The 22,705-nt window shown below is 39.0% G+C and overlaps 1 protein-coding gene across 1 annotated transcript in view; it reads left to right on the forward strand.

Annotated features, from left to right (window-relative positions):
- The window catches only part of MAN1A1 (mannosidase alpha class 1A member 1), a 139,321-nt gene that overhangs the window by 97,766 nt on the left and 18,850 nt on the right, over window positions 1-22,705 (forward strand). Inside the window, exons 6-8 of the mRNA XM_054280111.1 lie at window positions 13,126-13,249; window positions 15,529-15,622; window positions 20,117-20,232. Of these exons, the coding sequence (XP_054136086.1) occupies window positions 13,126-13,249; window positions 15,529-15,622; window positions 20,117-20,232 (334 nt within the window). The remainder of the gene's footprint in view (window positions 1-13,125; window positions 13,250-15,528; window positions 15,623-20,116; window positions 20,233-22,705) is intronic.

A 22,705-nucleotide genomic window follows, 5' to 3' on the forward strand; every position in this document is an offset into this window, starting at 1 on the left:
CCTTGTGATATGCCTGAAATTAATGTCATTTTGAGAAAAATAGGGATGTCCCTTTATTGTTAAATTGCCTGTATTATACTGAATAAATGTATCTTCTATAAATGTATAAAGATGGGAAAAAATTTTGTAAATTGCATGTAAGTACTTCTTTAAATTATTGACTTCAATTTTATTTTTATGTGGTTAGTAGGCATTGAAGGACAAAACTGTGCATGAGCAAATGTGTCATTTGCTGGGAAAAGAAACTTTTTTATGTTGTATCACTGATGTTTTAGAAAGAGAATCAGCTCTCAGTTCCTGAATCTGAATGATGCTAACAGAAAGGATTTATACAGTGATACAGGTGTTTCAGTCTGGCTGCAAGGATTCTCTGCATTCCCATTAACATATTGTCCCTGCAACAGTTTTAATGACAGTTACAGGATTTTAGTGCTCAATCAGTCCCCTTGAAGCGACCGCAAGTCTTTCTATTGGCTGTGAGTGAGGATCAAGGCCTTAGTGACTGACAGTGAGCAAAATAAATTTTATCTGATCCCAGAACAAATGGATTTTTATGACAGAGCAGTGTGTGGGTAAAGAGAAACAAGAAGATTGAAGCAGACTGGGAGAAGAGGACATTTATACTTTTCTTAAAGCATTTGTCAAAACAGATTATGTCTTTTACAACACTACTCAGAAAAAGACTACTTAAGTTTCTTTAATCTAGGGGAGCTGTCCCTTTCAGTGAACCAGAATGCCATTTCAGTAGAGTTTCATACAGCTGTCACAGCATCTGTGACAGCAGATACTGAAAAGAGGCTTCCCTCAACAACAGTGGTGTCTCTGTATTGTGCATGTTTAGATTGATACACATACCCACAAATCCATATGCAAGTGTAATTTACAGCATGTGTTAAGTTAATGTTAATATCTGATGAATATCACAGCTGCAGGTCCTGTGACAAGCTGTCCGGTATGCGAAACCACTGTTGATCCAGCAGCTGTATTAGAGGGAGAAATAATTGACTGTCAGTCAGCAAGCCTTTGACACAGGCTCCTTGCAATGACTGGAAGCTACAAAAGGGCTTGAAGCAGACCTTTGCGACTTGTCAGCCCATTATTTTTAATAACGGAGCCATGCCGTTAATGTAATGATTTTGATTCTCTGCTTCAAGCATTTAATGGCACCACATGCAGCATCAAGCACAATAAATGTGACTAGGTGCTTTGAAAGGCTTTAACCTGAATGACTGTGAACCCACATAAAATATTTTTGTGGCACAAGAAGCTAATACGAGCTAATTGAGTTCAGAGAAGAAAAAGAATAAATCTTTTTAGATTTACTGTCTGATGATAAGGAATTAATATGAATGTATAGACAAGAGTGATACAGATATATTTTAAATGACTGAGACTGAGTTTAGGATTATTTAAGGTATTGAAAAATTAGTGGTAGGAAGTGGGAAAGGGGAAATTAGTGGCAGAGAAATCACATGTAGCTGTCACTTGCCCTCTGTGCTTTGGTGCTTTGAATCTTTACCTGTTCTTTTAAGTCCTCATCAGACTGAAAAGACCAAATACTGGAATTTTGTCCTGTCCAGAAAATCAGTAGTGGCTTTTCTTGAAAAACTGATACAGCCCTTCTGATAGAGAACCCATTGTTTTCACAATGCTTCAGTACAATAATACTCTTGGTTGGGTTGTGAGTGCCCTTAGCCTGAGCTGGAGGGGACTGCTGTTGCAGGATCTCCACCTGACAAACACATCTCTCTGCCTTCACTTGAGAAAGTGTGGAGACAATTTGATCTCCAGTGACTGGCAGTAAAAAAAAGAATATCTGGGATTTGGAATTGAATATCTGGAATTGACTGGGAGAACAAGAAGAGAATTGTGGAACCAGAAAAGAACAGAGCAGCCAAAAAAAAAAGAAAAAATAAAACAAAAACAGCCCAACAAACACATCAAGCAGAAGAAAAAAGTATAGGGAAGTTCTGGGTTTAGCACCAATTCTCCAGCCTATTTCTATGTCACATAGTCACCTCCAAATGCAAACTGTTCAACACTCATCCACGTAACAAAGTTTACAGGCAGAGGAAGTTAATAACTTTTCTTTGTGCTTGGACAATGCAGCTGATATAGCAAAAGAACAATTTAGCAGACCTTGAACATCAGTTACTAGTAAAGGAAATTGGATGTGGGACAGAAACTAACTGAAGTCAGAAGTTAATTAACTAATCAGGGTGGAGGGGGGATTTATAGCAAATCCTCAGGAGAAAAAAAAAGGATAACTTAAAAGTTGAATGTTGGAAAAGTGATGTAGAACTGGGAGCAGAGTCTTAAAGAGGGATGTACTGACTACACTATATCAAAAGTGCCAAATGCCATGGCTGCAGTGGTTTTAAGGCAGCAAGCAATGTTAATGTGAAATGTGAAGTTCTAAAATAAGCTTTAAACTTACACAGTTAGTTTGTCCTTTAGTATTAAAAGGCATGGTAGAGAGCACAAGAACAGACATAAATGGTGTTTCTCAGAGATTCTTCCAAAACTCTTAATTATTTTCCTGCCCAGTGAATCTGCTTCCCAGAAGCAGGAGTTAGTTTTTTTATTGCTTTGCTTAGGATGTTTTTTCTTTGGGTTTGGTTTTCTAAGGTTTTTGACTGTCAGTAGCACTGAGTTACACCACTTGCTACAGCAGGGAATTTCATTCTAATACCACCTTCTTTTATTCTGTCTTAACTTATCACATGGATGGCAGAACTGTGAAATTCCATTCATTACTTTCATTTCCTGTTATTTTCACTTCTCTTTGGGGACCTGATTAAAAGTAGTCCATCCTAGTACTTATTATCTCTGGCATTGCTCTGTTGTGTTCTATTCCCTCTTGCTTTTTTAGCCTTTGGAATTGATTAATTAAACCTTAGTATATAAAGTAATAGGAAGCACAATTTTTTTAGTTTATTCATTAGTGTGTTGTGGGAGACATGTAGGTCTGTGCTGTGCTCAGATTACTTTTATCAGAAATTATTATGGAAACAAGTACAGTTTTAGTACAGTTTTAGATGATGACACTGAAAATACTTTACTTGTGTCATATTGATATTTCAGATCATGTAATGCCTGACTAATTGTCTCTCCCTTCCTCCATGTGGGCTTGTAAATGTGAGCTCAGTGCTCTGATGGCTTGCCACAGAGTGCCAGTTCCACAAGCTTTGATGCTCCCTCAGAGCAGCAGTAATGTGAGAAGTGTCATGGGGCAGACAGCCATAAGGAAAGGGTTGTACGAACCCTGCCTGTAAAATCCTAAAGAAATTCAGTCTTTTTCCACAGAGAAATGTTACAGGAATTTGATGTAAACAAAGCAGCTCAATGGTCTGGATGGACTGTTTTGTAAAAATAAGATACTCTGATTAAGTGTCAATAGACACAGTATCACTAGATCCAGATGTCCAAAAACCATGTATCAGAGCACAAAAGAAGTATCCCATGCTATCTGGTCGCTCTTGGAGCCCATGGTGATTTATTTTTATTCTGAGAAGCTGTCAGACTTCAATGCCTACAGTAAATGCATAGTCTTCTCAAAGGCAGTTTCACTGGCCTTTGCTTATTCTCTGCTGCTCTCCAGAGGCAGATGAGATTGTTTCCTCTTCACCTTGGTTCTCTCTGGCATTTTGGTCTCCACCTGGGTCTTGGCTCGTCCTGCTCCATATCTGCTGTTTCCATTCACTGTAGTGTCCTCTCATGTGTGTGTTCCCCAGGTGCCATCACTGCTCTGACCTAATCATGAGCAGATACATTTCACCACAGAGAATATTTAGTGGACTTTCATGTAGGATGACTTGAACATCGGGCAGACAGAGCTCTCTTGCCTTCCCTGTGTCCACCAGCACTGGCTGACCCTCCAGGGAGGTGGGGAATTGTCCTGGCAGAGGCCATAGCACAAGTTGGTACTGGAAACTTTGTACTTCATGTACCTCCTGCTCTCCTTCTGCTTTTACATGAACAGTGCTCTTCAGTCTCTGTTGCTGCTCTGTCCAGTTTCAAGACAAATTGCCTCTTGGGTGTCACCTTGGTGAAGATCAGTCCACTGGATAGCATTTGAACATTTTACTTTTTTGCCTGAAAGTACAGTAAAGAGCCAGTGACCATTCTAGGGCAGCTTTAGAGGTCTCTGGGTGTTTCCTTATAACGACAAAAGGCAAAAATGCTGGGACAAGGATAACTTTTCTTCTAGGAAAATGTAACTGTAAACATTTCCTTTGAAGGACCTGATGGACTTCATGGAGAAAAGCAGGGATCTTGTTTTAAAATCTGTTTCATATTAGCATCTTTTGGGGGCTGTGCTGGTAGTTTCTCAAATGATGAACAGTTAGCCACAGCACTCTGACTTTCCTGCTCTCATTTCCAGACAGATGATGACATGCATGTGTCTCCAATACAAATGGATGCATCTCCTCCACTGGCATCACTGAAGTGGCCAGGAAATCAGCATAAATTAATGCTGACACTGCATTGAATAGGCAAATAGACAAAATTGATGTTCTCAAACTAATAGCTCTGAGGTTATACCTCTTCATTATCTCACTTGTTGCAGTGAAAAACATTTGTGTTTTGTCTGACATTGCAACATATGTAGAAATGTTTTTTATTCCCTGTCATCCCATAAAATTGAGTAACCACTTGTGTTAGTCTTCCTCCTGGGATTGCTGATGGTACTAATTCACTGTCTGCCTCCTCCTGCTAAGTCAGCATCCCTAAAGATCATCTCTCCAGGTAAGAGCTGATATCAGTTTCAGAGAGGGCAGCTGGGCTGAGCAGGAAGCTGCCAGCTGGGCAGTGGTTAGGCAAGGGCAGCAGTTAACACATTTATTGTCACAGCTGAAAAACTCACCAGCTGTTAGAATTTGCCTACACGATCCTCCTTACAAAGAGGAATAAAATAGACATCAAAAACTGCCCTGCAGGCTAGCTGGCTGATTTTCAGTTTCTTTTTCAGCTGTCTCCAGCTGTCGAGACAGTGAATGAGAGGTGTTTGACCAGATGATAATAATTTTCCTGTCTCAGAGAAGGGACACTGTGGAAAAGTCAGAGCTCCAGCGGGAGTCTGGATGCCTTGGGTGATTCTGGGACTCAAGCCTGCAAAAAGTTAACTGTCATTTACTGGAAGTTGGATAGGAAGATATTCACACTAGAAATACACAGTTACTGTGCTAGTCCTGTCACAGGTTCCTCAGAATGACCCTGCCTTGGCAGCTCCCACCACAAGACTTGGGTGGAAAAGTTGAGTGAGTGCCAGTGGTGTGTGCAAACATGGGATTTCTGTACTTTTCTTTCTGCTCTCAAACAAGGGTGAGGATGATTGGCCATTTAGGGGGAAAACAAAAATACAGGAACTGTATTTGAAGCAATAGCAAATAAATCATCAGTTTCAGTGCTTGTGAAGACAGACCCTTAAACCAAGATCCACAATCCTATATACTGTATTTTTAGGGATGGGGGAGAAAGAAATAAATTTTAAAAAAAATCTTTTTAGCATTTAATTTCTGGAATAGACTGATTGAAACTTTGAGCAAGCGTTGCCTGTGTGCTTCATAGTTGAGTTTGGTTTTAATTTTGCTTTAAAATATTAATCTCTAATTAAAGCTGAAGTCACACAGCATAATTTATTAGCATTCTTAGTTAGCTGCAGTACTAAGAGGAGAAAGATGTAGCTCAGGAGTTTGAAGGGAACCGTATTAACTCATCCTTTAACTCCCCCAGTGTGGTCTGTGTTGTTGGATTTAGCCTCTCAGTGAGTCGTTAGGAAGAAATGTGTGTCTAATGATTAACATTGGTTTCTGGGAAGAGAAGCCACTCATCTTTCTTTCTTTCTTTCTTTTTTTTTTTTTTTTTTGGTGACACATTGACAAATTGTTCCATTCAGGGCAGTCCAAAAAATTATTCTTATGAAAGTATTTTCAATGTGGCAATCCTAAATAATGCATGAAACATTAGATACTCTATGAAAATGGCCTCTGAGAATCATCCTTCTGGCTGCCACTTGTCTCCCTTTCCTAAGACCTTTCCTAAGGGATCACAGTATCCCAGTATGGGCCAGGTTGGCAGGGACCACAGTGGATCAATCACCCGGTCCAACCTCCCTGCTCCAGCCGGATTATCCTGGAGTATTCTCCCCTCCCAGAGGATGCCACTGTAGTATCCATAAAATACTTTTTCCCCAGTATTTGTTATTTTTAAGTTGAGTGTGTGTGTATATTTAGAACATATTAATTGTTGGGATTTGAGTTCAATCATTTGCCTAGGAATGTCTGAAAGCAATTAAGTTTTATTTAGCATTTTGATGTATTTCATGCCATCTATGACTCTAGAGAAATTTCATCTTTTAAACGTATTTTGTTTAAAATCAAAAAATAGATACCTAGTATGTAAAGGAAAAACCTGATGGTCTTCTGACCTCTCTTCATTTGTTCTAAGGAGACTTAGTTGATTTAATCAAATTAAAATATGAAAGACTGGTAGTGACAAAAAAGAAATACACCAAAGGCTTTGGCAGTGTATAGACTGAAGGCTTCTGCAATATATAAACACTTCATTAGAAATGTAGAAATGCTGTGGCTGGACACTGTGTATTTTTGCTGACTTTTTACAAAAAGAAGACATAGGAATAATGAGAAATTCTGCCAAAATGGACTGTGCCCTTGGAGATTGTTCTAACGGGATTGAAATACAAAATTGTAGAATGATTTGGATCGTAACAGACCTTAAAAATCATCTAGTTCCTAAAAAATCATTAAAGATAAATTGTGAGTTAGGAAAAAACCTTTTATGTAATTAAAGATTTTAAAATATAACATTACAGAGTGTTTATCTCCACTTCTCCCTTTTGTTATGTGTATTAGCCTGTAGAGAGTTTAAAAACCCATCTGGTACCTGTGATGCTAATTGAAATTTTGAGATTTGGGCACCTGGCAAGGGGTAACTGTAGGAGACTGGTCTCCATGGATTTACTGTGTAACAGGAAAGACTCCATCTTCAGCTTAATCTCCTCTGTGAAGTGATTTAATTCTGTTATCTCCCTGCACTGATTATCAGGGGAGCCCCAAGGAGATGAATTTCAGAGAGTGCCCTTGCTGGAGCTGAAGAGCTCTCCCATTTCCCCACCTTCTCTCGTGGTCAGACCCATAGCTGGCACACAGCAATGCTGCTGGATTGCAGTGTGGGGTTTCAGCTGTGCAGCCAAATGGCTTGTGGTCAGAATTTTAAGACTAAAACATGGAAAAGCAATCATGTTATGCTTTCCAAAGCAATCATATTATGCCTGTCTGGGGACCACAGGCTTCCTTCGGGGAAAAAAGCAGGGGAGGATTTGTGGTTTTCTTCATTACTACATTTCTACATTTCTACATTACTTCTGGATTCAAGGCATGCTTGCTTGGGGATTGAGACTCAAGGAGAAGCATGAAGTGCATCCTGGGGTGCTGGGAGGGGAAAGCTGCAGGGAAGTTTGTGTGTCCATTGCAACACCCTCTGCCTGTGTCTCGACCTCCATTTGGAAGGGTCCCTCTCTCTCCTGGCTGTCTGAGCCACAGCTGGTGGTGTGGGGGGACATAAACCAGGTTCTGAGGACTGGGCTGGGCTACACTCTGCTCCCGCAGAAATCCCCTTAAAACAGGATTAAGCCCAACCAATTCCAGTCACAATCTGTATTTTCCAGGCAGATCCTCCTTGGCCCCTCAGCGCTGTTGGAGGTACCAGGCACAACCTGCGTGCTCCAGCTCTGGTGAATTTCAGTGGACCCCTCTCAGTGATTTCTCTGTCACAGCGTTTTGCATTTCCACCCACAATCACAGGGTAGTTTCTTACAGAAAAAAAATCAGCTTTAGTGAAGTCCAAAGGGGTTGTTGGGACTTATATTCATTTTTAGTTCTGAAACCTTTCTCAACAGTGGTCTTGGACACATCACATTCTTGTTGCTGTGTCTCTTTTATTCTGGCCTTTCACTTTTTACTGGCTGAGTCTGCAAGAGGATACTGACTATCCTGTTGTGCTGGTGCATTTTGCATTAAATATTGAAATTCTGACTTCTTGCTCTGCCTCCAGCTTGCAGAGTTGTCCTGGCATCCTCCAGGAAAGGTTAGGGTATAATAAACAAGTTGTCTGCAGAGACAAACAGTTCTGCTCGCTGATGACAAGAATTTTGATAAGTGTTTTGACCCTTTGAAGTATTTGTGCAGTTTCCCTGAGGATTTGCTTTTCCTTTCAGTTGAAAATTAGCTGCTGCTTTATATATATTGGGGATGTAGTATAATTTTTTTAAAACTCTTTTAAATATGGTTGTGCTTCTGAACGTCAATGATTTTTTAAAAAACAACCTTTGAATATTTATATTTCCTCTGTGGTTCCCTCTCTTGGTACACTCTGTACATTTTAGAAGACTTAGTGATCTCATGCTTTCTGTTCTTATGTACAGATGAACCAACAATGATCTGCTGGAAAAATACTGAATTGAGTTACCAGCAGCCCAGGTCAATCAGGCTCACATTTGCCAAGAATGAATGACAGTAGAACTACAAACACTGGTTTTCAGATTCTGTGGCACTCAGTGTTCAGAAACAAAATTTATAAAATCAGTGAGAAATATTATTAACCAAAATATTATGCTTCTCTGATCCAGATCCTCACTTCAAATTTGCCTTAATTACATAATAAAAGTTATAAAAAGTCCTAAAGTTTTCTGAATGTGTTACAGAAACTTTTTGTGTGTTTTATGCAGTGTAAAATATACTATTTTAGACACAGTGATTTCAGACAGGTTAAAATAGTACCCTATAAACTGAAGATATTTTAGTACTTGTCTGGATCTTCAAAGTAGTTTGAGTAGTGTGTCTCCTTCCCTCTTTCCTTCCTGAAGTGTACAGTAGGAGTTTGGTTTCTAACCCTGATGTGAGTACATGACTGACACTTAGTACAGGTTGTAGTGTGTATCAATATGAGAAAAATTGAAAAATTCAGTGGCTACGTAAATTACAAAAAGAAAGCAGAACACAGGAATGCAGCTAATATAAAATGTACCATACCTGACCCCCTTTGCTTAACTCCATCTCCTTCTGAAAACTGCATTTGTCAGCTTACAAGACATTTGTGACATTAAACAGAGTGAAAATAAGATGCAAAAATTTTCAGTGCTTTACAGATTTTGCTTTGACTGGGAGAAGTGATCTGCACATAAGTTTGGCACAGAGTCATAAAGCACCTTTTGAGAATCCCCCAAGTGCCCCGATCATTCTTTGGGTCCAGATTGCTGCTGTTGTTTCTTGGCTTGAGTAATGAGCACCCCCAGACAAAAAACATGTAGGAACTTGCAACATTGTGTAGGTTTGCTAAAACTTGGGAATAGAAATAAAAACTTTCACCAGAGACTCAGGTTTGCATCTCAAGACTTCAGGAAGCCAGTGCATAACTTCATAACTGAAGAGTAATGAGATACCCAGCACTGACTTTATGGCTGAATGGTAAATAGGTTCTTAGCATTGCTTTTTTTAACTTTGAAGGAGTTTTTGTTCACCCTCATAATGGTAATGGTGAAGAGCTTGAAAAATGTCTGAGTTGGGAGCACTGGTTATGTTATCTCATGCATGGGCAGAAATCATTATTTTACTATGTCTAGTTATTAATATTTACTGAGCTGTTAGATGTATTTATTGCATGTTATTTTCTAGGGCACCTCAAGTAATTTATAAATGTACTCATTGTTTATTATCCCTGACAAAGATGTCTTTTTTCCGTTTATTTTGTTCTGTTTAGTTTCTCTCTTTTTTAAAGTTCTGGGGTTTTTTTAAGTGTACAATATTTATTATTTGGAGGGTGGTGAGGGCAGGGCTGAAAAAAGAGCACCCTCTTCATTTCCTTTTCTTTTTTTTAAACTTAAATACTGTTAAACAAAAGTCAAAGTCTACTTTCCCAATCAAAAATGATCAGACTGTGCAATCTCTCCCATTTTGTTTACTGAAAGCTTTGTTGAGTATTTCCTGGTCTCTCTCTCCAGGAGCTGAGCATCTGCATAATGCTCCCTGGGGTATCTTCTTAAAATAAGGATGGAGCTAAATGGAATCAGAAACAGTACTGTGGCTGTTCCAGTTAGTGTGAGGGAATATAGAAAACTTTCCTGTTCCATTGCTCCCAAAGATGAAATATATCCTATGAAGATGATCAGTTGGCTGGAGCCCCCCTCCTATGAAGACATGCTGAGAGAATTGAGCTGTTCAACCTGCAGAAGTGTTTGGAGAGACCTCACAGCAGCCTTTCAGTCCCTAAAGGCGTCTGCAAGAGAGTTGAGAGGACTTTTGGCAAGGGCAGGTAGTGATAGGACAAGGGGGAATGGCTTTAAACTAAAAGAGATTAGGTTTAGATTAAATACCAGGAAGAAATTTTTTGTGTGAGGATGGGGGGACACTGGAATTGGCTGCCCAGAGAAGCTGTGGCATGAAGTGTTCAAGGCCAGGTGGGACAGGGCTTTGGGTAACCTGTGAAAGGTGCCCCTGCCCATGGCAGAGGGGTTGGAACCAGATGATTTTTACTGTCCCTTTCAACCCAGGGCGTTCTATGGTATGAGAAAATACCAGACATCCATAGCTGAAGGTTGCATGAAAAAAAGTTGAGGGACTGAAGAGCAAATATTGAGTACTACCACTTATTGACATGAGCTTTCCAGTGACAGAGCTCACATCTGAGGCTAAGCCAACACATAGCCTTGCTATTTTGCAGATTTACCAGAAAAAAATGCCTTTTTTTCCTAACCACCTGACCCAACTGAAAAAAATGAAAGCTCCATTAAATAGTACCTAAGATGTAACATAAATGTTTATTTCTACTTATATTTTGTTTAAGATCAAATAGTGCAAGTTCATGATTTTCAAACCATCTTAAACATGAAGAATCGTCCACTCATGGCAAAACACATTGCTGCATGCAGAAAACCTTTTGACAGCTGTGTTTGGAAATTTTCCTTGTTAACAAAACACACTACATCAAAGTGTTCTGGCAGGTTGTATTGGTATCAGCAGACACTGGGGTAGAGTCCAAGTAGGAACTCTATTACATTTTCTGTCCATTTTGGTTGATGCCTTGCTGCAGGAACAGCTCGATGTTTTCACTTTGAGATGGATTGAGAAACTTTCTAGGAAAAAGCACATGTGCTTTTCCCATTTGTACCACAACATGGTAACTTTCTGAAATTGAGGGGGTTTTTCTCATTTTTTTCTTCCTGTGAACTTTATGTCATCTCTTTTAATCTGGGTGGTTTGGAAACAGGATAAAATATTTTCATCTAGAAGTCAGCAGTTAGAACTTGAGATAGCATGTAGCAGAGATGGGGTCTGTTCTTGGGTGAATAACCAGTCTGCAAGTTCTTCAGACTCTAGTGGAGAGGTTTCCAGATATGTTGTCTGCTTGTACTCACCTTGAACCTGTTTTCTGTAATATGTGATGCTTTTATGTTACCATTCAAAAAAATTCCGAGCCACAGGAGATTGAAGTGCAGAAAGCTTGTAAACCAGGTGTGGGCTTCTCTTCAGTATGTAAAACATACTCTAATCTTTGTAAGAGATATCTTAAAATGAGATATTAAGATACCATAAAACTTGTGTTCTGTTTCAGTCACTCAAATACCATACCAAATGGGGATTGTATGCATCTTTGCAGTACCCTGATTTCGTTTTGTCATTGATTTTGGTCCGCAGCTATGAAGATTAGAAACACTTTTTGGGCAATTATTTACATCAAGAGGACTTATATGTGTCTCCACCTCTTGCACCTTTATGGTCAACCAGGGCAGCCTCATCACATCTCTTTCCTTTGTGCTCTCTGTGCCTTTTCTCTGCTTTTGAAGCTTAATGACTTGGTTTTATTTTGTGTGTCTGGAAGAAGTCTCAAAATACCATTTGATATAGCTAGCGGGGAGATTGACCTAATGGAGTCTTAATTTCCATGCATTGGTTAAACTTCAGTTATAGACGATCTTTTGAAGAAGAGTTTAGTAAATCTGAGAACTTCCATCATGATTTATTGGAGTTTTTGCTGGTTTTGAATTTTTTGAGTCACATTTTAACTCAGGAAAAATACCATATTTTCGTGGTTGTGCAACTGCTAATTGATGTAGTGGCTGCTTATGTGTAAAAGTAAACTGAAAATTTTATTTGTATACAGATGTGTTTGTGTTTAATGCTCTTTACAACTTGGAAATGTGGAAGATGTTCCAGTACCTTATAAGTGTATTTGTATGTAACATTCATCCTAATAATAAGCCAATCTAATATGTCATTATTCAACTAGGTGCTCTGGAACAGTGGCTAAACTTTCTTTAATTTCAGGAGTTTTTTTCTGAATATTGCTTCTGGAAATTTCAAGGGGGAAAGAATCTCCACCTTTTTGTAATGAAATTCCAATAGACTTGCCATTCTGAGTCTCAAGCAGCTTTAGTTTCTAGTGGGGATTTAGCAATAAATGTTATTTTCTCTATTCTCAATACAAATCCTAAGATTAATTTTGTGTGAAGTATCTTTAGGTCATAATTAAAACTGAAGTCACTCATCCTGGTACGAGTGCCCAGACAGAAAATACATACTTATCCTACCCTATCAAAGTCTCATGCATTAAGAAGTATATGCTGCATGCAGTACTTCTAACTTAAAGCCTATTCTGTATATATGCATTAATTTAAGTTAATGAGCAATTGCACTGTAGAAATTAGAGTTCAATTTGGAGAGTGCTGTGTTAAGTACAGAGGCAAAGAGGTGAAGTATGAGAATGCTTTCTTATAGTCAGTAGTTTTTTGTCGTGTCTTTAAACATGATGTCCTGCAATGAAACACTGTGACAGTGATAAGTGTGATGGAGCCATTTGTGAGCTGAAAGACTGGGTTGTTGCAAGAAGCAACTGTACAGCCTCAGCAGAGCTGGACTGAAGTAATTCAGGGTCCTGTGAGGAAATCATGGAAGGCTGCTGAAGCATGGCTCCTTACATACGTATTAAGTACATTTAGATTAATTATCTTCTCATTATAATGTTGTAGCTACTGCCTATTACATTTTATTAGCATTGCCTTACAGATGCTCATGATTATTTTCTGTCTTTCTCTTCCCCCCATCTTAGTGGAATCGGTCGAAATTGGCCATGGGCCTCTGGTGGAAGCAGCATTTTGGCAGAATTTGGGACTTTGCATCTGGAGTTTGTGCATTTGAGCCACCTGTCTGGAAATCCTGTCTTTGCTGAAAAGGTTAGACTGCTCCGTCAAAATCATGTTGTAAAAGATAAAGCACATTTTCAGGGACTAATATCAATAGGGAGAGATTTGGATTTTCCTCAGTTGTAAGCATGTGTCACATTTTCCCTAATTACCTTGGCGTGTTTTTGTATTAAAAAGTCAAAAGTCTCTTCCAAAATTATTCTGATATATGTTCTTGTATATGGCCCCATAAAACATTTAATTTCTGTTTATCTTCTACATTAGTATCACATTAAGCAATCAGACTGTACAGCTTTCTTCAGTTCTTTACCTAATGGGGTGTAAACAAAATGGGGTGGCATTATATTCAGAATAATAACAGAATAATGATGCCTAGAAAAAGCAAAGCACCATGGTGTTTTCAACAAGTTTACTCTTCAAATTGCTGTATAATATGACTGCTGTCAGTGAGATCAGAAAGCCCTTCCATTGCACTATAAGAAATATATGTTGAACTCTCTTTGGGGAAGGAAAAAAGAAATCACATCCTTAGACAAACCAGTTGTTGTGCACACTAATGCTTCCAAAATTTGATATCATTGTCTTCTGGATACTTTTTATATATATATGAGCCATGGAAAGAACTCCTCCTTCCCTCAACTCCCACCTGAACAATTTTGCTTCGCTTTTTAACGTACTAATAGCCAGCAAGTCCTGTTCTTTATCAGGATTTTATCACTTTATCATTTATCACTTGTTCATTTATCACTTTATCATTTATCTTCTTTATATTTCCTAATTAAAATGTGCACTTGTTCTGATTTTGTATTCTTACTGCAGCCACCCCATGTTACCTAAAGCTGATATTATCAACTTAAAAATCTAATTATTGATGAGACTCCAAATGTTTAGCAGTAGGTCTAAAAGCAATAGTCAAATCTAAAATTATTATTGGGTAGGGACTGAGTGGCTTTGCTGCAGGACCATGGTCAGCATTGGAATAAATTTTGTGAAGCAAACTCCTAGCAGTTTTCATGTATTTAGGGGTAAATATAAGGACAGTTTCTCTTAAATTTGGATGGGATGAGGAGTGGATGAGTAGGGAGTGGCAGCCCTGAGGAATAGCCAGAAATAAATTTTCAACATAAGTTAATTATCTTGTGGCATTTATGGTAATTTAATGCATAACATCTGTTCTACTAAGAGACAATGAAAGTGTATATCTTAAAAGTCCTAGCCCATGGTTCTTCTACACTGTGGCATCATGCTCTAGCTGCAAGATGCTGGAAATCTGTTTATGTAAGCTATTCTTAAAACCCTTTAGTGATTGCAATTCCAAAGCCCTCAGAGACAAACCATTCCAGGGCTGCTACACTTGATAAAGAAGAAACACTGGAATAAGCTTTGCATAGATGTATTCATAGAAGAACTCATTAATTGGTCTAGGACTCATTGCAGCCTGCATTTGGGCAGTGAGTAGTATCAAGATGCAGGAGGCAGTTTGTGTACCACAACAGAAATCCTTCTGCAGCTTGGTATAAGTTAATTTATCTTCTTTTTCAGTAGCTACTTCACTGGGTCTCTAGGCACTCGGGGGTTTATAATGAAGCTGTCAGTACCTTTTTGTTGCAATTTCTGGCCTGCAGTGCTCAGGGTCCTCATTCTTCCAAGCTGCGACATTTGTTTTTCCGTGAATCCTAAAATGCAGTATAACTCATTTCATGTGCTCTGCAGTGGATTGTGCTGCTGGATGGCTCCAGCTGCTGAGCATCTGGACTGTAATTGTTTCCCCGGGCATCTCATTTGTAGTGAGCTCCTTAGCAGTGCTGGCAGAGCGCTGGGGGCTGCCTGGGTCCCTGCTGCTGGGCAAGCTGCTGGTGTAAAGCTCAGTCTGCTCCAGCCGTGCTCTCCTTTCCAGGCAAAACTCCTTTGCAGCGCACTTCCACATCTGCACTAGGCGATAAGCTTAATATTTAATAGCATTTCTGATTTAGGTATACAAGGAATATAAATGCTGATGTAGCTGAGAGTGGTTAAGGCAAATAGCCTCAGTGAATTTCAGCATCCTGGGGAGAAGGGGCATATTCTGCATGGCAAGTCCTGAACTTTGGAGCTTGCTCCTGTTGTGTTGTTTTCGGGAACAACTCTCGAGGTTTTCGGGAACTTGTTTGCATGATGATATCAGCTTTTTCAATAGTGATACGATTGCACAGAGTTGTTTGGGTGTGTGTGTGTTGAATAAGATTGGGGGGTTATTTTTAGGCATATTTACACTCCTGTATTTTGTGGGGAAAATGGATAAGTGCTCAGTGTTTTGTACCTTCCACTAGGTAATGAATATCCGAAAAGTTCTAAATCGCCTGGATAAACCAGAGGGCCTTTATCCCAACTACCTGAACCCCAGCAGTGGCCAGTGGGGCCAGCGTAAGTAGCTGAAGTCTTTGCTATTTTGACCTGTCTATCAGCATTCTCTTTGCAGTCATTAACGTCTTTCAGTCACTGTTATGTGTTTTTTATATAAATAGAACTTTTATAATGTATAGAAACTCACTTTATATCTGAGGTTCTATAAAATGTAAAAAATACTAAAAATATAAAATTAATAATCTAACTTGCTATATTTTAATATACTTTTTCTGAGCTTTCAGTGTGACTTGTGGAAGTCAGGAAATGTATGAATATGTATGACTTTGGAAAGGAATTTGTGGACTACAGAAGTCTCTTATTCAAAAATCTAAAGTGCTCTCTGAAGTAGCTGTATAAGGAAGCTTTATCAGCTTGTCTGAATCAAATTCCACATTTCCAGAGTTATGTGGCTCTACTGAAGGAAAAAAAGTAATAAGACAAGTCTTTCCAGTTAATCCCAGCTGTGATTTCTGTTGAAATTTAATGCCACCAACTGAGGAAGCAAACTAAACAGAAATGTGTCATGGTATTAATCCCCTTGGAACCATTACTGAAGATACCAAAATTAGAAGGAAAAGACTATAAAGTACTTGAATTACTTGAATTACTTGAATTCCTTAGCTCCTTCATGATGACTGAGCCTTTTATTGTTGTTCATTGCTTTCTCTGATCTCCATAACGTGTTGAAGGTCTGCACAGTGTGCAGGATCATGATTTTAGAGACCTTGTTGCTTTTTCCACTTTTCCTGCTTAGGTTCAGTCTGTAACCATCCTATTCATGCAATTCTGTCTTTCTATTTTTTCTTCCTTACATTATTGAATAAAACCAAGCAGGATATGCAAGGTGGCCATGAACCAGCAGCACCCTTGTGGGCAAGAAGGCCAATGGCATCCTGGGCTGCATTAGGAGGAGCATTCCCAGCAGGTCAACTGAGGTGATCCTGCCTCTTTACTAAGCCCTGTTGAGGCCACAGCTGAGGTGCTGTGCCCAGTTCTGGGGTTCTGGTACCAGAAACACGTCTATCAGATGGAGCAGGTCTGTCAGAGGGTGACAAAGATGACTGGGGGACTGGAGCATCTCTCCTTTGAGGAAAGGCTGAGAGAGATGGGCTGGTTCAGCATTGGGAAGAGACAACTAAGAACCTTGACCATGTCTCTTAAGTACCTGAACAGAGGATGTCAGAGAATGGACCAGGCTCTTCTCCAGGTTGCCAAGCAATAGGACAAGAGGCAACAGGAAGAAACTGATGCACAGAAAATTCTGCCTGAATATGAGGAAGAACTTTTCTGTGCAGGTGACAGAGCACTGGAGTAAATTACCTTTGTCTGGGAGAGGTTGTGGAGTGTCCTTTACTGGAGATATTCAAGAAATATCTGGACACAGTCCTGTGTCATGTGCTCTAGGATAACCCTGCTGGCACAGGGAGGTTGGACAGGTTGGATTGTGGTTCCTTCCAACCTGTTCTATTCTGTGATTTCTTTGATTTTATTGATTAAAATCTATTTTTGAAAGTTTTGTGTCACTCTGAGTTAAAATCTTATCCAAAAAGATTGTGCTGCTCAGCTGTATTTTCCCATCAATGCAAATGCCATTTCCCTTTATGAATTAGAAGTACACTGTCATTTCTCAGTCTGCTATGCTGTGAGGCTCCCTGCAGGTCACTGTGCCACAAGGCAGCTCAGCATGCATGACCATCAGCTGTGGTTGCATGTTGGTATAAACCCTGACATCCCTGCACAGATCTGACATGTGTGCCCAATTGTAACACGTGTTGGTTCAGCGCAGCTTTACAAGACATAAAAACCTCCCCTGGAAGTGTTGATCCTACAGCAGTAGGTACTGGGTTTAATTAGAGACAATCTCAGCATTTGTGAGACAGATGCTGTTAACTCCTTTCTTGGCTTCTCTTAGCCACAGAAGCAGCTTTTTGATGATTCATGAGAGCAGATCTTTCCAGTGGCTGAGGCAGTTAGTGGCTCTGCCTTACACATTTTAAAGCAGTCAAAACACTTATTCTGCCTTATGGCCTTTGTTATTCCATATTTTTAATATTATTGCATCTCAAGCACTCCTCATTCACATGAAATGCCAGTTTTTGTTGGTGTGCACAGAAAAATTTGCAGTGTCCATGGAGCTTTGTTTTCCAATAGCATGCAGTGTTGATGAATAAATAGCTTCCCATGCCTGTGAATGATGGGTGCAGGTGTTGATGCAGGTCTGTCCCTGGCATGCTGAAGCAGCAAAGACAAGTTCCATCTTGTTCCATCTCTTTCATATCAGTCACCTCCATTCACCAACACTGATTAACTAATTTTTTCCCCACAGAGAAGATCAGAATGTGAGACTTGAAAAATATGTCATTTGAGATTGCTTTTCTAGGCTGTTTTCAGCTGATTACAACAGAAGGGAAAAACCAAACAATCAAGACCCTTAATTGGCACAAGACAGAAATATTTTCTCTTAAATATAAAGTGTAGAGGGAGGAATGGTTTCTGAATGTTTCTTCTCCAGCAGTGCTGTAGCTGTGAAGGCTGCTGATGGATCTCTGCCATTGTTCCTGTAAATTCATTTAGCCCTTGTTATTTTGACAGTAAACTGACAGTGATTTGCTGCAGCATGCGTCAATTGGATTTGTCTACTGCAATAATGTATATAATAACAGGGCTTATTATTGATGAAACTCTGCTTGTGCTATTTAGTTTGCAAATGTCAGAGGTTTCTATGGTAATTTATTTAGGAAATTGTAAAGGTCATTTAAATGCTGCTGTTCAAAGATCAGCCTTTGATCACAGGAAATGTTCCCATTGTTTTAAGAAACCTCTTCTCCTTTTGGATCATGAACATTTAATTTAAAAAATGGTGTAGTCTTCCCAGAATTTCAATATGTCTCATTCAAAAGAGGTTGGAGAGGAAAAAAAAAAAGCCTTTTCAAACCCAGGTTCGACAGCACAATGTATTTGGTAGGCAAAGGGACAGGATGCATTCAGAAAACTAAATTTTTTTTTTGCATGTCACAGGCTAGTGGAGGAAAAGGACACTGTTGATGTAGTTGGAATAGACAAATATCTATCTTCTACATTTGCATGTCTTTGCAAGCTGTCTGGAAGGTGAAGGGAGGCTTTCCATGGAGAAAAGACACAAAGGGGTATAAAAATAAATTCTCTGTGTTCCTTTGAATTCTACCAACACGAGCATAACTTTGAAGCTAAGAACAGAGTTAGGTGTCAGGAAGTGTGAGCGCAGGATCACTAACCCTTCTGCATCTCGCTTTATGAGTCTGGATCATCCCATCCAAGTTGTTTTTTGGTTTTCTCATGGCCAGAATTTTTTGGTATGACTCAGGAACTTGCTGTGTGATCTCTGTAATGACATCTCCATCCTGGATTTCTTGAGTTGAATTAGCAGATCCCTCCTTTGCTGTAAAATTGACAGTTATAGATGAGAAGTCCCCGTAAAGCACTTTGAAATTTTTCACTGAAGACTCGATAAATGCCAAATCACTTAATTTTGCCAGGCAGCAACAAGTTTCAAAAGCTAACCTCTAGCTACTCTTCTTCACTTAATGGAGCTTAGAAAAATGCTTTGCATGTATATATAGTTGTAGTATTTAATGCATTTACAGGATCTATGCTGAAATCATGATAACCCATCAAAATTGTGCCAAGAATCTTTTAGGTTTCTGGACAGTAAGTGGGTGCAATCTTGTACAAGCAGCTGAGAGCATCACTAAATTTCCCATCGCTGGTGCAACTGATGTTGGATGTCTGGCTTGTGTGATCTTAGTGTTTCCAGAGTCACTAAATTGTGCAATTGAATAATCACAGCATCTGTAGTACCAGATTGTTTCACATAGTAAGCATAGGGCAGAATAGAGCAGTGTCACAGCAACAATCCTCTGTAGATGAGGTGAAGTCCTTTTTTTTCCTTCCAAACCACTACTGAGTTCTGAGAGCAGTCAGAAGTTTAAAAATGTAGTATTATTTTTAAACATATGGCTCAGCATTTTGAAATACCACTAAATAACCTGAAACTCAGCTCTGCAGTAAGGAGCTAAAAGCCTTTTTTATGAAGTGACTTAAATGGAAAGTTAGTGACTAAAAGAGCAATGCCTGCACTTTAAGGGAAAGCCTTTATCAAATCAGAGAACACTTTCTACTTTTTTTACCTTTTTAGAATTAAAGAAGAAGACAACTTAGTTTGACGTGGTTTTTGTATGGAATAGACTACATTAATTAGAATGGACACATGTAAATTGTTTTCTCTTTGCCATGATCTCCTGTGGCACATTGTGGATATTAAATAACTATGGTATTTTAGCTAGATTAAAAATACAGCAATAAAAGAAATAATTCTCTGTATAAACCAGTAAAGTTTTTCCTGAGGTTCCAGGCTTATGTTATTAAAGATGTTGTAGAAATAGATCATTAAATACACTGTTTCAAACTGTAATTGTATTTTATTGTCATGGCTGAGGATGAAATTGCTGTTCAATCTCTTTCTTCCCTATTAAGATCATGTCTCCATTGGAGGGCTTGGGGATAGCTTTTATGAATATCTGCTCAAGGCATGGCTGATGTCAGACAAGACAGATGAAGACGGCAAGAAAATGTATTATGATGCTGTTCAGGTAAATAAGACGTTTAAATCTTCTTTTCCACAATAATCTAATATATAATAATCCTAAAGAGACAGGCTGTGAGGACAATATGAGAGATTTATGTATTTGCTACCACAGGGTGTTTTTTCAAAGAATTAGTTTCTGTTCTAAAAAAGACTTCTTCAAATAGAAGTGCTAGAGGAATACAGATACTGCGGGAAAGGGGAGAATTTTGAAGTATAACTATTTTTTTTTTCGTTTACTGCAATATAGTCAGTTGTCTCTGGAGGAGAGAGGTATAAAAGAAGCAACAAAAAATGCATCTACAAGTAGCACTCAGATAGATGTTCAACTCTTTTTCCTGAGTCTTCTCTAGATAAATATCAGTCTTGTCCTTTTCCTTTGTATCCAGGAGGGAGTTCCTCTCTTGTGTTCAATTCTCTCATGAGTTTCAGCCATAAAAAGTGTTTTGATTGTGGTCCACACATGGATCAATGTGTTATGGTAGATAATTAGAAATTAAAATTGGGGTGTTGTTTCACTAGCTTTTTGGTATAGGAGCATATACTTGTCAGCTTCTGCAAAACACCCCAAATGGACACAAGAGAAAGTTTTATAAAATCAGAACTGTTCATACTTACATTTCTATGTGTATTTATGATCCTGCTGGTCTGCACTTTCTTTTTTATTTATGGTATTTCCTTAATATGCTGTTTTGGGAGAAATAACAGGTTTGTGACACCAGATTGAGACTTGGCAAGTATTCAGTTTAAATGCATATTTACAGGCTTTCCTTCCAATCCTGGGCAAATGACCTATTTTCTCAGTTCTTTGCTTTCATATATATAGATATATATATTAAAAAAGAGGATACTATTACTTCTTTTTTCCCTATCCTTTCATCTGTTTTGACTGGAAGCTGTCTAGGGCCAGGACTTTTATCTCTTATTAAGAGTGTGTATCTATAGTGCCTCCACAGACAAGGCTTTGAGATGCTAAGCAGTATCTGCTTATTCTTTCATATATCTGGAAACACACTGTCCCTAGGGAGGTCATAAGTCTCCTTTTACTTCCCATACACAAAAAGTGGTGGCATTAAAAAAATACAACCATGGTTTCTTATTGCAACCATCTTTTTTTCCATTACAGAGGAAAGTCAGTGTGAAGATCTGAGGGAGGGTGTGATGTCTGGTGGTTGTAAATTTGACAACCAAGTGTCCTCTGCTAAGGAAATCTTGCCTTTAATTTTGTAAGTGCAGATTTGGATGCAGTCAGCCTCATCTTTGCTGCTAGCATGGTACCAACTTCAGAGCAAAAGGTGGATCTTAAATTAGGTTTGAGTGCATTTGAGGCTATAACATAAGAACAGTGCTGTTGTAAGAGCTCAGACATTGGATTGTCAGCCAGAGAGAACAAAGTGTGTGAAATTATCAATTCATCTTACCACTGAAGACATCTTGAAGCACCTCAAAGCTGATTGCAGCTTTCTACTTCTGCTGGTTTAAAAACATCAGGATTTTTTTGAGGTCCCAGCAGGGAGCAGAAGGGGTGACAGCCCCCACACTTAAGGACCAGTTCTCCCTGCTCAGATTTCAGCTGGAGGAGCAGAATCACCTGTTCAGCAGCATCACTGAACATGACATTATCAGTGACAGGGTCTCAGCTCTGCTCATATGACTGTATTTAAAGTACCTATTTTCTTAACACTTTTTAGTAGTACTAGCTCAGAAACAGTCCGAGCATCATGTCTGACCAGTGTGTTTGAGAGGACCTGCCTAAAAACCAGATTTCCTTGTGCTGCTGGCTGTTGCTATTTCCAGTATTTTCTGATCGATGGCATTCCTGTTTGTTTTTTGTACTGAGGTACATCTGTACCAAAGCTGGAAGTGCACATGCAGCTTTAGGAGTTGGCAGCTTGATGCTGTGAAGTAGCTTGTTCAGAAAGCAGCAGCAAAATTTCAGCCTCACAGAAGCTGCAGGATGATTGGGCCCCACTGAGATTCCAGGTTCTTCATTGGATAACTATCCTGATTTGAAATCCATCCTGGTACTGACTTCATTGCTATTGATCCATTACTTATCTAAATTAAAGCTAATTTAGGAGTCTGCACAAGCTTTCTTTACAACTGAGGCTGCAGAGTTTGGGCATTCTGAGTCTGCTTGGCATTTTCTTAGAGAAATTTCCCCCAGCGCTCTCAGAATCTTTTTAAGACTATGCCAAAGGGAACAGCATGATTATTCCTGGCCATTCAGTCCAGCACATACTCCCCCGATTCTGAAAGAGTGATGTGAAGGCTTGATGCCTAATTCAATACCTTCTGCTATCCAGAAACCACAAATGAAAATATATGGTGAGTTATATAGTTCACTGTGAAAAGCTGAAATCTATTTAGATGGAGCTTAGGGGTTATTTTTCACATTGCTCTGTAAATCATATTTTTAAAAAATGAATGCTTTCCATTAGGATTTTTGTATCACCTATAGATTATATAATGGCTTAAGT

This window comes from Melozone crissalis, unplaced genomic scaffold (assembly GCF_028551555.1).
Source record: "Melozone crissalis strain CALT ecotype California unplaced genomic scaffold, PUWL_Pcris_2 ptg000027l_1, whole genome shotgun sequence".
NCBI classification, from domain to species: domain Eukaryota; kingdom Metazoa; phylum Chordata; class Aves; order Passeriformes; family Passerellidae; genus Melozone; species Melozone crissalis.